General features: G+C 39.5%; 1 protein-coding gene across 2 annotated transcripts in view; it reads left to right on the top strand.

Annotated features, from left to right (window-relative positions):
• The window catches only part of vps9d1 (VPS9 domain containing 1), a 54,698-nt gene that overhangs the window by 38,237 nt on the left and 2,721 nt on the right, over nt 1–13,740 (top strand). For both annotated transcript variants that reach the window (XM_049573718.1, XM_049573717.1), the window contains one exon: nt 7,091–7,207. In XM_049573718.1, coding sequence (XP_049429675.1) covers nt 7,091–7,202 — 112 coding nt within the window. In that variant the 3' untranslated portion in view covers nt 7,203–7,207. The remainder of the gene's footprint in view (nt 1–7,090; nt 7,208–13,740) is intronic.

Here is a 13,740-nt window from a genome sequence, read left to right as displayed (position 1 = left end):
TAAGTCCACTCCTTAAGACTGGTCTTAACAAAGACCGTCTTAGGAGTTACGACCAGGCATAGTAAAGACCAGTTGGTGCAACTGGACAAAAGTCTTTTTAATATTTCTAAACAGTTATTATAAAGTCATTAAATAATAAGAAAAAAGTCTTCGCCCTCTGTCTTGTAAAGTTATTCCTTTGTTGTGAATCTGGATCAGGGGAGATTCGATGCTGGGCATCAGCCAGCTATAAACATGAGAAGGCTGTTCAGGCAATGCCAACACTTATAGGGCTGTACGCCAAAAAAGCCTTTGACAGGAATTTATGGCCATATTTATTTAATATTTTATCAAAATTTGGATTTGATCCCATCTGTATGAGAAACAACGTGAACCAGAAACAACATTTTTTCTGACCATTTTCATCTTCACTGGGCGACATGACGGGGTGCCAAATATTTCCTTTAATGTTTTCTTTAGCCCTTAAGCCTGTAGCTCGTGCTCTTCGTTAAAACCCATAGATAAGAAGTATCTCAATTGGTGGACATTTTCATGAAATTTATGCACTGATGATGTTTTATTAAGACCATCTGATCCACTTACCTCTATACCCAAATTGTCAAAGATAGAGAATAAAAGTAATTGGAATAAAACTGAAGCCATTTGACTAAATCATTTTACTTGTGTTCATGTAGGCTCTGCCCATTTTGTCTAAAAACCTAAAGGACTAAAATACTCAGGTATAAATATCAAAACACCTGCAACACAGCTGATTATTTTTGAGTCCAGTGGTCCAGGTTTAATAAGAACCACAAGAGATGACTGTATAAGATGGAAAACTTCGTCTTTGTAAGGAAGGGTAGATGTATTAAACATTAATGTCCTCCCAAGATTGCGTTACATCTTCCCCTTCACATTCCTATGAATTGATTTAAAGAAATAAATACTATATCCTATTAATTCTCTGGAAAAAAAATAGGATAAATCACAAGAAATTGTGCAGAGGAGTAAATGAGAACTGGTTGGGCCTGATTTATATCTCTATTACCGGTCATACAACACCATATTCCCCATAGTATGGGGTTATGGAGGTCCAACTCCCAAAGCAAACTTTGATTGGCTGGAAGGACAGATAATGATCATGATGGTATTGCCCCTAATCCATTGCAAGGTTAAATAATCATTGATACAGTTCTCTGTTAGTGTGGTTAAAATTCCAGTTTTGAAGGAATGTCCATCTGCACAGTAGCCTTCCCCCATGACAAATGGCCTTGTACTTAGATTAAACATGCCCAGAGTTAACCTGATACAAATCTCAGTCAGTGTGCACAACACTCATAACTCTGAGAGGAGTCTAAATCCAAGGTTACATCACAGCATGATAAATCAATTCTTTGAATGATACAATATTTGCTAAAATTACTCAGTCTTTTTTTGTGTCTGCTTGCCATTGTCAGCCTGGCACTACACTACTGGCCCTGTTTTATTGTTTGGGAAGGAGGTACACTTGAAATAGATGGAAAAAGTGACACAAAAATGCCATAGGAATTTCAAAATAAAGACTTTAAGATGAACATATGTATCAACCTTTTCACTTTGCATCAATAATATTGAATTGTTGAATCACTAAATTGATATATTAATCCATATTGATGTGTCTTTACACCCCTACACTGTGACAGTTTTGATTGATTACAGCGTTTCAGGGCAGATTAGAATTTGTCCAATTGAACTTGGCAGTGTATTACGCTGGTCATCACTGTCTGTCTGTCTGTCTGTCTGTCTGTCTGTCTGTCGTGCAAGCTATCTTGTGAGCTATCAAGGGAGCTAGCTAATGGACCCGCAGAGAATTATCACTAACTTTGCTGTGAGCCTCAAAGAGTAATTTAGTGTCCTTTAGCTCATTGTTTTGGTTTTCCAGCCCTTAAACTCTGTCCTCATCAACCCTTTTCATTAGCAGCAGCAGGTCGCTGTTTTCAGTGAAAAAATCTCTTGACACTGTACACTACCTTCACCAAATGACAAAGTTAGAGCTGCTAAAGAACCAGATATTTTTCTCAACTAAAAGCAGAGTGAATATTTGCATTAATAGGTGGCCAAAAAAGGACTGCTAATGTTGCTGTCTGTTGGATATATAAAAAGGCACTTGTTGCTAACATGTTCACCACAACAATCTCATCATGCAATAATATATCAGTTTTGTGTTCAGCTTTAAATTAGAACAAAACAATACAGAACTTTAAATTTTAATCTTTACAAGCTGGAAAAAAACCTCTTAATAAAGCATTTATACCATGGGAAACAAACTTTATTCGTGTTTACAATGGAATTAGATCAAAATAACACATTACAGCTAAAATGCCCTCTATACACCACCAGTATATTCTCATGACATTACAGTTTGTCCACAAGAGAGCATTGACAAGTTTATTTATAACATGTTGTATGCATAAGCCATAGCTGCTGGCAAATACCAAGATAGGACAGTAGGTGAGGGCTGGAGGTCTTGAGTTGAGATACTACATCATGCTGATCTTGGTTGCGTGTGAGTTCAGACCACACCCAAGAGGTCTATTCACTGCCATAAAAACAGTGGGTTGTAAGAGCCAGTTGGTTAGATTGGCAGTGGCCAAGGAATTTCAGGATATTTGGGATTTGGTTTTTCTTCTCTATAAAAATACAAATAAAATCCCACTTGATGTTTATGTAGTTCAGTGGGTTGGAAAAGTTCAATTAAAGGGAGAGGTGGAACCAAGACAGGCCACAAGGCTATGAGAGGGTGCATATGCTCTTGTTCTCCAAAGGCTGTGAATGAGATAGCCAAGAGTCTTTAAAACGATTGGTTTAGTCAACTGTCATTGTATATGGGATTTCATCTCCAAGTATAATGTCATGTCTTCAGTTCACACATGGACTAGTTGAGATGGGATTATAACATTTAATTTTATTCTGATATTCTTTTTTTATTCTTTTCCTTTGAGTACTATGTCAAATTAGAAGCTCTTTTAAAAAAGCACCTTTAGCTTTCTCTGCTTCTTAAAGCTCCAGTAGGCAACATTGTTTTGGTATAATTGAGTAAAAATTTTACAATATCCTCTAAGCATAATGTAAATCAAGTGGTCTGAGACAAACAATAGGTTTCTGCACCTCACCATGGCTCTGTGTTCAACCTCTAAAGAATCAGTATCATGCCAGTGTGCGTCAACCAATGGAAGGTCAGCTCAGACCACTGCCTTCCTATTGGCTGTTCTACTGCATACGCGCGTTCCCGTGCCGCCGGCAGAAGGGGAGAGCAAGCGGCAAGGGCGAACAGTGCACCAAGTAAAATAGCTATTCCAGCATTGGCTACAACTGCCTACACGGCTAAACAACCCAAAAAAAGGAAGACAGAACTCGGTTCTCCGGAGCCCTGGAGGGAGGGGAAGGGTGAGATGGGGCCAGGCCCAGCTGGAGGGCGCGAGGGTCGGCCGTGGGAGTGGAGCCGAGGGCTCTCACGGAGAGTGAGAGCCGAGCCTCGCGAGTATGTGCGGGTCTGCGAGGGAGGGATGGGGCAGGCTGCTACGTGGTGAGGGAGAGCGAGGCTCGGGAGTATGTGCGGGGCCGCGAGGGAGGGATGGGGAGGGCTGCTGCGCGGTGAGGGAGAGCCGAGGCTCCCAGAGAGGGAGAAATAGAACCAAGTAGGATAAAATACTCGCCTGCTCGTCTGGTAGGAGGGGCTCAGGGCGGAGACGAACGAAACCTAACTCAGATGAGACTCAAAAATCGACCGTTTTCAGGCTTTCTACCTACTGTAGCTTTAGTGTTCTTCCTGACATGTTTTTTCTACTTAGGCTAGGAGTAGAATTTACTGTAGATCCAGTTAATTTGCAGTCACCAGAGGTGGACCAGCTGCTGTCAAGCCCCTCAGTAAATGTTTCTTCAAAGATGTAGGCTGTGGTCACACTCGTCTTTTCAATGAGACTTAACTGTCAAGTCTGTAAACTCCAAGATCGGATCTTGTTCACAGTAGGATCGGATCAACCAGACCACATGCAGAACTAGGCTGGCTTGCATTGAGTTCGACTCTTGGTGTGTTGTGAACGGCATGTGGGCACAATCAGTTCAGTTTGTCAAAGATAGGTCTCATGTCAACTTTCCACTACAAGGGAGGTTCATCTCCTAGTGAGAACAAAGGAAAGATTGGGGCGGGAGCACAGCTGAGACCCATTGTCTTGTGGCATTTTTCCATACACATGTGCTGGCTGGACTTGACTTGGTTTGACCTGGTCATCAGCCCAGCGTAGCATGGATGTGTGTCTCCATTACAGCAGAGGTACATGCTTGAAGATGTGTCTTTTAAAATGTCTTGATACTGTGAAGAAAGCTACCACAATTTTACATGGTTATTTCACTAGTGTAACTGTGTTCTTTGTTCCTTAGACAAATAATTGTCTTGGCTTAGCAATAAAGGTATAGTTCGGATTTTTGAAGTAGGGATGTATTAGGCTCTTTTCCACAGTCATTGCATTACCTAAAGTAGACAGTTGGTGCACCTCAAGTTTGGAGAAGCAACCAGTACTGACACAGACACAAAGCAATGCACTGCTGTGGATGAAGTCAGCAACACGCATCTCAGCCAACTGAAAAAAAATCCTACCTAAAAAAATCTGTATCAGTTTAAGTGTGTGCTATATTGAGAATATTTTCACTACTTTACCTTGTCGTCAGACAGTAATTTCCGATGAGGAATTGAAGCAGTTATATAGCTCTCTTCAAAGCCAGACTCCATGGACAAAAACAGAAATTTAACCCCACTGAACACAGGAGCTGCTGGTTTACTACTGTTGCTATCAGTTAGTTTGTGCTACTGTGTGACTTAAGCGTTTAGTTCAGATTCACCAAAGTCACACAATAACGCAAACCAAATAACTGAATGACGCAGCAGTAGAACTGCAGCTCCTGTGTTCAGCGATGTGAAATTACTGTTTTTGTCAATGGAGTGTGGTGGCTTTGACAAGAGCATAGTTGTGGAACTGAAGTCGTTAACACTTTCCCTGTTAGAACAGGCTGTGTGACGGAAAGGTGAAGCGCTCCCAAAATTGTGTACACTTAAAGTGTCGGACTTTGTTAGGTGGCATTTTTTTAGGTGTCTGAAATATGTTTTGCTACTGACCCCCATCCACAGCAGCACATTGCTTTGCCTGCGTTTCGGCACTCCTGCCGTTTCTTAAAACTGGGGGCATACAGACTGACACCTACCTTATCGTGTTTATTTTATTTAAAAAAAAAAAAAAAATAGCTTAATGACAAGCCCTGTTCTGCTCTCTGTTTGAGCGCATATAATATTTAAATAGGTTTTGTGGCCTGCAGTGCCCCCTTTTGGTTACTCAATAGCAGTAGCTGTAGATCAGGGAATTTCCCTCAGAGTTAACAAGCACTTGGTGAAGAGCATATGGTGACCGCTTCTCCTGCTGCAGTTTTGTCTTCAGCGTTGTTGCCTTGGACACTATTTGTCCATGAGTATTTTGGTTTAACATTTAATAGATATGACATGCACAATATGTTTTCTGTACATTCGTTTTGCTGTAAATTCAGCTAAAATGACGTGTAGCCTAACTTTGCTAACTGGCTAACGTGCTTTGCTCTGCTACTCGGTATATTTTATTTTTGATATAGTCATGTCAGTGTGATAAGTATTCAGAATCTGTTTTGTGTTTGCATTTTGTGTTTTTGTTGCAGTTTTGCAGTAACTGGTCTCCATTAAATTTTCAAGAAAAGTCACGCCTTTGGTTATTGGAGAACAAGACTGTTCGCTAACTGTCTAGCTCTGTATGAGGACTCATTGCGAGGACAGTATGGTGTAACCCAGGTCACTAAAGGTTAGTCATAACACTGAAAAAAAAAACATGATAATAAATAGATGACATAAAACAGCAGTTCAGTTCATATTTAATTTTCTTTAAAAGAGAATAAATAGGAGTTAGAAAAATATATATATAAAATAGTACACTGTGGTTCAATAAATTACAGAATTAAAGATTTGATTTAAAAACTTTATAACAAGGATATTATTTTGTACAGTGATGTGAAATGCGGTTATTTCCGGCTATTTGCAGATGCTGGGTGACATTTTTTTTTTTTAGTGAAAATTTCCTTTATCTAGTGGCTCATGCGAGTTCCGTATGGCAACAGGGGAGTAGATGCTAGACCTTGGGGAAGATACCTGAACCCCCCCCCCCCCCGGAAAGAAAAAGGAACAGAAAAAGGACTTTGAAACTGATTGCTGTTGTTGATTTTCAATTGTGAATACATGTGATACAAATTGTTCTTTAATATGTAAATATGTGAATTCATATGTGTGTTTAAGGTTAAAGAAAAAATTAAAGGACCACAGTAAAGAGAAAAAACCCCCTTTAAAATACACGATAAGGTTCAGTGTAAAGTCTTCCAAATAGTTAATAAGTTAATAATTAATAAGTTAAGTTTAAAACCAAGTTGTCTAAATAGAAAAAATAAAACACAAAGGGTGATCGAACCCACAATTTAAAAGAAGCTAAAAGGTTGTTAGATGCTCTTAAAAGCTTAAAACACAGTCAAGAGATAAGCATCTTCTTATCTCCTTTCTCACTCTTTGTGTGCAGTGCAGCGTCTTCGCAACAGTCGGTCTCATGTCTTGCTCTAGTTAGTCGAGGTCAGCCAGAGTTGACTTGCCCTTCAGTCCCCTTCTGTCTCTCTTCTGCTGTATCTGAACAAATCTCCTCCTTAATCACTTGTTCTTCTCCATCCGTCACTCCCCTCTTTCCTCATGCTGCCCAACTATTTGATACTTGTGTACCAAAGTGTTGAACATTGAGCAGAGATATTTGGTCCTTTGCTCACTATGGGAAAATGTTGATGTGGTGATTTCAGCAAAATGAATAAATTGAATCTATTATGCGCTGGCATGTTTGGAATATTTGTGGGCAGTTAAGCCTCATTTTGTTTAGTTCTGTCAGAATGAAATAGTTTTGTGTTTGTGTCTCTGTCATCTTACAGTTTTCTTTGACAAAGTTCAGATAAATGAAAGAGCTCAACTTTACCTTTTCTACTTGAACTTACAGATGGCATGTTAACTTTCATTTCTGTTTTGCAGCTATTTGATAGGAGAGGAGGGCTACTGTCTGACCTCCATGCAGAGTGCCTTGGCCTATGTCGAGTCATTGCAAACAGGAGGAGCTCGCCTTCCTGCAGACAAACACATTTGAAAAAGGTAAAGGAACGTCCACACTTTGATAAACATTTTGTTGACTTTTGTGCAAAGTAAGCTATAAAGATATGAACTGGGCTTCTCATTAAAACAAAGAAAATATAGTATTAAGATGGAAAAAAGATCTTTGAGCATTTTGTCAGTAACCTAAACTTACATTTGAAAAATATTATGACATTGACAAATGATGTGCACACATATCTTTTATTAAAATTAATGTCTCCCCAGCCTTGTGAAGACCATAATTTTGGATACAACAGCTGGATTACTAACAAAATATTCTCTCATCTCACTAAGCTGATGGTGTGTAGTTAGATGTTTCAGCCTTGTTCAGTTTCATCTAAATTGCCAAAATAATCAGTTGTTTACAAGTGACTGCAAAATCAATGCATCTTGAATAAATAAATGTTGGCATTGTGGGTTTTAGCAAACCATGGATAATGTTACATGTGTACATTATTATGTAGTAAATATGTTTAAACTTAACATTTCAACAACACTGTAATTAACAGGTAGTCAGGTTTAAGTACAAAAACCACTTGGTTATGGAAAAGATTATATTTTGGCTTTAAATAACCAGTTTTGGTGGCACAATCCCCTAGAAACGCAGTAATGTCTCGCTAAACAAACAACAGGTTTTGTTGCAGCTTTACAGCAGTCTCGCCCACAGTAGGTGTCAACCCACCCACTGTCCCCTCCACCATCCATTGACAAAATCAACTTATATACTACGTCTTTTTAGCAAAAGTTAATATGATAAATCGGAAATGTACAAATGTAACATATCCATGGTTTGAAGAAATGTACAGTTTCAACATTTATTCTGGACTGACAGAGGCGAAATGGGCTAACAGGGTTAAATGCAAATTAATGCGCATGGAATAACAACTGGTGACATTAATTCTGTAGTTTGGTGCCATTAAACAATTGCATAAGAAAAAGGAACAATGAGATGAAGTAATCAAAAAGGGTCCCTCAAACATCAAACTGTGGAAAACATGATGGAAATATGACATTTGTTTGTTTCATGTACTGTATTGATTTGAGGAGCGTTACAGTCTCCTCATCACTCCACAAACTTCAGACTTTTAATCTGTTGCTATTTTCCGTCTCTTCCTCACCTCGGCCAAGTGTAACAACTTTTTTGATTGTGGGTCTGAAATTTCTGCAAATTCCAGTCAAATTAAAATTCCGCTTGAAAACAGGTGCATGAAAATGCCGTAGTGTTTTTGAAACCGATTAATACACTGAGATGCTCTAGAAGATGATTACTGATTAATGGAGGCAGTGTGCCCTTGTATCATAACTTCAAACTCTGTGCCTCTCCACAAGCTGTTTTTACAAATTTGAGGGATTTTTGGAGCCTTTCTGTGAGCTGTTGATTGGCTGTGTGGCTGTGGCTGCGTGTCAGCCTTCATCCAAACTCTTTGCTGTTTGGGTTTTACAGATTACGATGTAGACTCAACTGACATGGAGATGAGTAAACACATTTTGCACATTTTGTGTTTTTGTTTAGACTGATCTGTTTTTTTTTTTTTGTTTTTTCTTAATGACTTCACATGATGATCTGTGTCTCAGTCAGTTTGCTGTTTACTAGAGCTGATCTTAGAACAGACTGAGCTGTGAAACACAGGCCTGAGCAGTTTTACCAGCAGTTAGGAGGAGAGATGTTGGGAGGGGGGGGTGGATGGAGTGAAGTAGACTGAGACTGATGCATTACACTGAAGGATGAGTGTGTCGCTGAATGGCTTGTCTGGCGCCCAAGGTGATGTTTCCACACTGCTACTCGGCGGGACGGGGCGTGATGACACTGCATGTTATGAAATGTGACATCCTCAACTGGCATTCCCCAAAACTCCCAGTGACACAATGATTCCACTACAGCCAAATATTTAACTTTGCAGATCGCTGTGCTCCACAGAGCTGTCGCTCATCTGCCGGGTGGCTGGATTGAGAAGTGGAAGAATTCCGAGCATTTACATACATACTAAAGGAACAGCTTTAATTTTTTTATGTCTTCTTTATACAATATTTAGACAGTCGTTACATGTATGGCTTCACATGTCTTCTCTCTTACACAAAATCAATTTTGACCACATTCATATCTAATAAGGCTTTAAATCATAAGCAGTTGCTTTCTGCCAGAGCTTCAGAAACCCTTTAAAGGCCCCTACACATGATGCATTTTTAAAGCCCTCAAATTCATTGCACTCAATGTAGACGTGTGTAAGGCTAAAGCGAGAGCGATGCTGTTGCCATGCACAAGAGTTCCAAAGTGCCTATTTTTCTGGGCAAACAAACTCTTGAAATGCAGCAACATGCATGGCATGTCATGTGACGAACAGCAGCTAATCACAACCAGCAGATGTCTTTCCTTTCTTGCATGAACATCAGTCTGTGATAAATATGGGAGAAAAGCTGATCATTCTAGTGCAAGGCTACTTAACATCTTTCCCTCAGACATTATTTTGGGCCTAATACACACTTAGAAAAAATAATGCCTGGAAAGAAAATCAGCTCCGAACTCTGGATTTCTGGCAACCTCACATTTTCCAGGCGGTATAAGATGCGGCATGTGTCCAGCCCAAAAGCATCCAGGCAGAGCGTAAAATTAACACCCGCCAAGCGCCAATGGCAGGTAAAATAGTGAGTTTGGCGTGTAAAACAAAAACACACACCCACCAGTGGCCGATGGAAAATTTTGAATTGCATGTGGGTTTTTTATGTGCTTCGACCATTTCTGCCAGCTGTGGCCAGGGACGGTTTTTGCTATGGGCAATGTGGCCGACCGCCCAGGGCGCAATCTATGTGAGGGGCATAGCGCCCTCCAAAAAAAAACCAAAAAAAAACCCCAACTCGCCAGTTTATCTAGACTACCACTCATTTCCACGTCAAGTTAGTGGAGTGGGCGCCCCTATTATCACGTTTCAACCAACAGCAGAAAGGAAAGGCGAATCCTGGCGGTTGTGGGTTGAACGGGGGTCACAGACAGGAATACGGCGGAGGCTCATAGTGCTCTGCGGCACAAGATAACGGCTTACCGGCGACAGAGAAGTCCGACTCCAGGTCCAAGAAGAACAGACAGTTAAACGGAGTACAAATGTCGCAGGGCATTTTATTGAAAAACAGAAACTAGACGAGGCTGGCCAGCTGCGGTCATGGCTGACCTACGACCTGCACACCAACATGATGAGCTACAACCTTTGCCGCAAGCACGCCAAAGAAACACAAAGGACAGGGTTGGATTTTCCTAAAGTTGGATTTTCATACTAAAAACGTAAGGTAATTATTTTTCGTCAAATAAGGCACAATTTTTTTTATTTGGCTGGTGAAAAATATGTTTGGATTGCCAGACTAGCCAGTGGCAGATGAGGACCATCCAGCATCCAGGACCAAAAACAAGCCTTAATTTAGATTTTTTTATTTTATTTTTGAACTGAATATATACAGAGGGGTGATAATGGAAAACCTGATTAAAGAAAAGCCCCTTTGTGTGAAATTTTCATGTAATTTTCCAATCAAACTAACCCAGTTTTTTCATAGTCTTTTTTTTTTTTTTTTTTTTCAGTTTATCTCAGTGCCGGAGTCAGATCAGTGGAAGGAAGAAGGTGTCTTTTTTTTGATACTACTACTGGGAACTACCATTATTGTCTAAAACCTACTGCATTGGCTTTTTTTTTCTTGAAAAAGTTGTTGAGGATTTGACAACATACTCAAAACCACAACTGTTCTCTCTCGGTGGCTTGAAAACGTGACAGACTATACAAAGTTGGTTTGGAATTAAGTTAATGTTTTCAAGGAAATTGTTCACTTTAATGAGAGAAAAACACTTTGGAATAAGGAATTATCTTATCCTTGGACTAGTACTACTGGTAATTTGGGAAAATGTTATTAATCAGTAGGGATGCACGATAACTTGTCTTTTAAACCGATACCGATAACCGATAACTTTCAGCTCCTAAAGGCCAATACCGATAACTGATAACCGATAACACACACATATACATTATTTATATATATATATATATATATATATATATATATATATATATATATGTATACATATATATATACATATATATCCCTAAGATCATAACATCAATACTATAAACAAAACCAAAACAGTTTTGACTCTTTAAATGAAGAGATATTTATTTTTTTCAATGAAAAACTATTGGCAAGCATCTCAAACATTTTTGAAAAGATATCAAACAAAAAACTATTTGATATCTCAAATGAACATCAATTTAAATAAGGTGCATTACTTACTGATATAAAAATAAAGACCCCTTGAACTGATGCAAATACATGCATCGGGATTACAAACTGAAAAAGTTCATTCCAGAAGTTAAAAAAATAAATATATATAGAAAATGATTGCACTGAACAAGTTAGACTTGTCTATGTAAACAAACTGAAAAGTGCATTCCATAGTAACAAAAAAATAAGTTTAAAGAATTTTGGCTTATGGTTCCATTCAAATGAATACCTTTTCACTAAGGTAAATGAGGTTCAGTTGTTCTTTTATCTCATATTAGGAGAGACAGAGAGAGAGAGACAGAGACAGAGACACAGAGTCTCTGTGTGTTTGAGACAGTGTTGTCACGGTACCAAAATTGGGACCCACGGTACAATACCAGTGACAGTATCACGGTTCTGAGTAGTATCACTATACCACAGCAAAAATGAGGCAGATGTGCCTTTTGTCATTTATAAAAAGATAAATCACTTTTCTATAATACATCAATGATATTTCAATGGAATAAATTACTTATTGACTTATTCGTACTTCAAAAACAGCATCAATAAGTGATTAACATAGGGGGGATCAAAATAAAATAAATAAATAAAATAAAAATCAACCAGCCACCCTCCTCCCCTGACAAGTCCCTTCATAAGTAAAGAACAGTCCCTAAAGTTTCTCTTCTGATACGCCACATGCCGCCATGGCTCAGCTGTTCAGGTACTTTTGGGCAGTCATGACAACAAGTTATTCACCTGGAGCCGGACTTCTTTGCCGGTAAGCCGTTATAATGCGCCGCCGTATTTGACAGGAATACGTATTCCTGTCCATTCAACCCACAACCGGCGGGTTTCGCCGTCACTGTTTATCACCACACTGCTGACATTTTACTCTGTCCGTCACCGCATGCTGTTTGATTGCGTTATCAAAACACGCCGCTATTATTCGGCCTTGCTTTTCACTTATTTCACCGAATACTGAATGTGTGGTTTTTTTTGCAATATTCGGCCGAATATATTCGGTGCATCCCTAAATAGGAGCCTTCCCCCACTCCCCACTCCCCTCACCACTGCTCTCCTCACTATACTGGCTGCTGCGCTGTGCAAGTGCACAGATGTCTCAGAGTGGTGGTGCATTTGCAAAAATGTTTTGAAGGAGCAGCAGCGGCGGCAATAATTTAGTAGCGGCGACACACTGCTGCTAAATGAATGTAGCGGAAACACTGATATGTACTGTGGAGTTTTAGTGCCGCGGTCTACCGTTGGTACCAGTATACCATGCAAATTGTGAGAGAGAGAGAGTGTGTGTGTGTGTGTGTGTGTGTGTGTGTGTGTGTGTGAGAAAGAGAGAGAGTGTGCGCGTCTGTGTGAAATTATGACCGAGTTAACGAGTTGTTTTCCAACATGAGGGGGTATTCATGAATTTTTCCAGTCAGAAAGAGTTTTTCTGATTATGCCGACGTCACTTGAACGCCATTCAGGTCTCATAGTGTGAGCGGGGCACTGCCGTGCTGACAAAATTATATATGTTATCGGGGCTGTTCGTCATGATATCGGACTTAGTGGAATGATGTAATAATTCCTGTTATCGGTCCAATAATTATCGGCCCGATAGTTATTGTGTACCCCTATTAATCAGTGGTCGGAAAGTGTTTTTATCTTCAAAAAGTCTTCCAAAAACGGGGGGGGGGGCAGTAGAAACCTCAGGAAGAGCAACTGAGGAGGGATCCCTTTTCCAGGACGGACAGACATGCAATAGATGTCGTACAGAACAGATCAACATAATAAATTAACAGTAATCCGTATGACACAATGAGACAGAGAGAGACAGAGAGAGATGCAGGACAGACGGTAATGACAGTAGCTTACAACAACATTAATGAAAGTAATAATATTATAATTAATAATAGTATATTTATATCTCATAGTATACATGTGTGACAATAATATGTGTATAATAACAGTAGAAGTATGACTAATGATAACAGCAGCAGCTGGAGGCATCTGGCAGGACCACGGCAGCAGCACAACCACACACGTCACGCTGTCCAGGCACTGCTACAATACGAGTTACTGATTGGAATTTGATGGTCGAAGGTCAGTGTGACCTCACAAAACATGTTTTTGACCATAATTCAAGAATTCTTACACTAAATATGACAAAATTTCACACACACATCTAAAAGAATAAAATGATGAAGTGATGACATTTTATATCCAAAGGATCAAAGGTCAACTTCACTGTGACATCATAATGTTCTGAAAAAAACAGCCATTATTCAATGTCATATTTC

This window comes from Epinephelus fuscoguttatus, linkage group LG4 (assembly GCF_011397635.1).
Source record: "Epinephelus fuscoguttatus linkage group LG4, E.fuscoguttatus.final_Chr_v1".
NCBI lineage: Eukaryota > Metazoa > Chordata > Actinopteri > Perciformes > Serranidae > Epinephelus > Epinephelus fuscoguttatus.
This window is presented reverse-complemented; position numbering and strand designations above follow the sequence as displayed.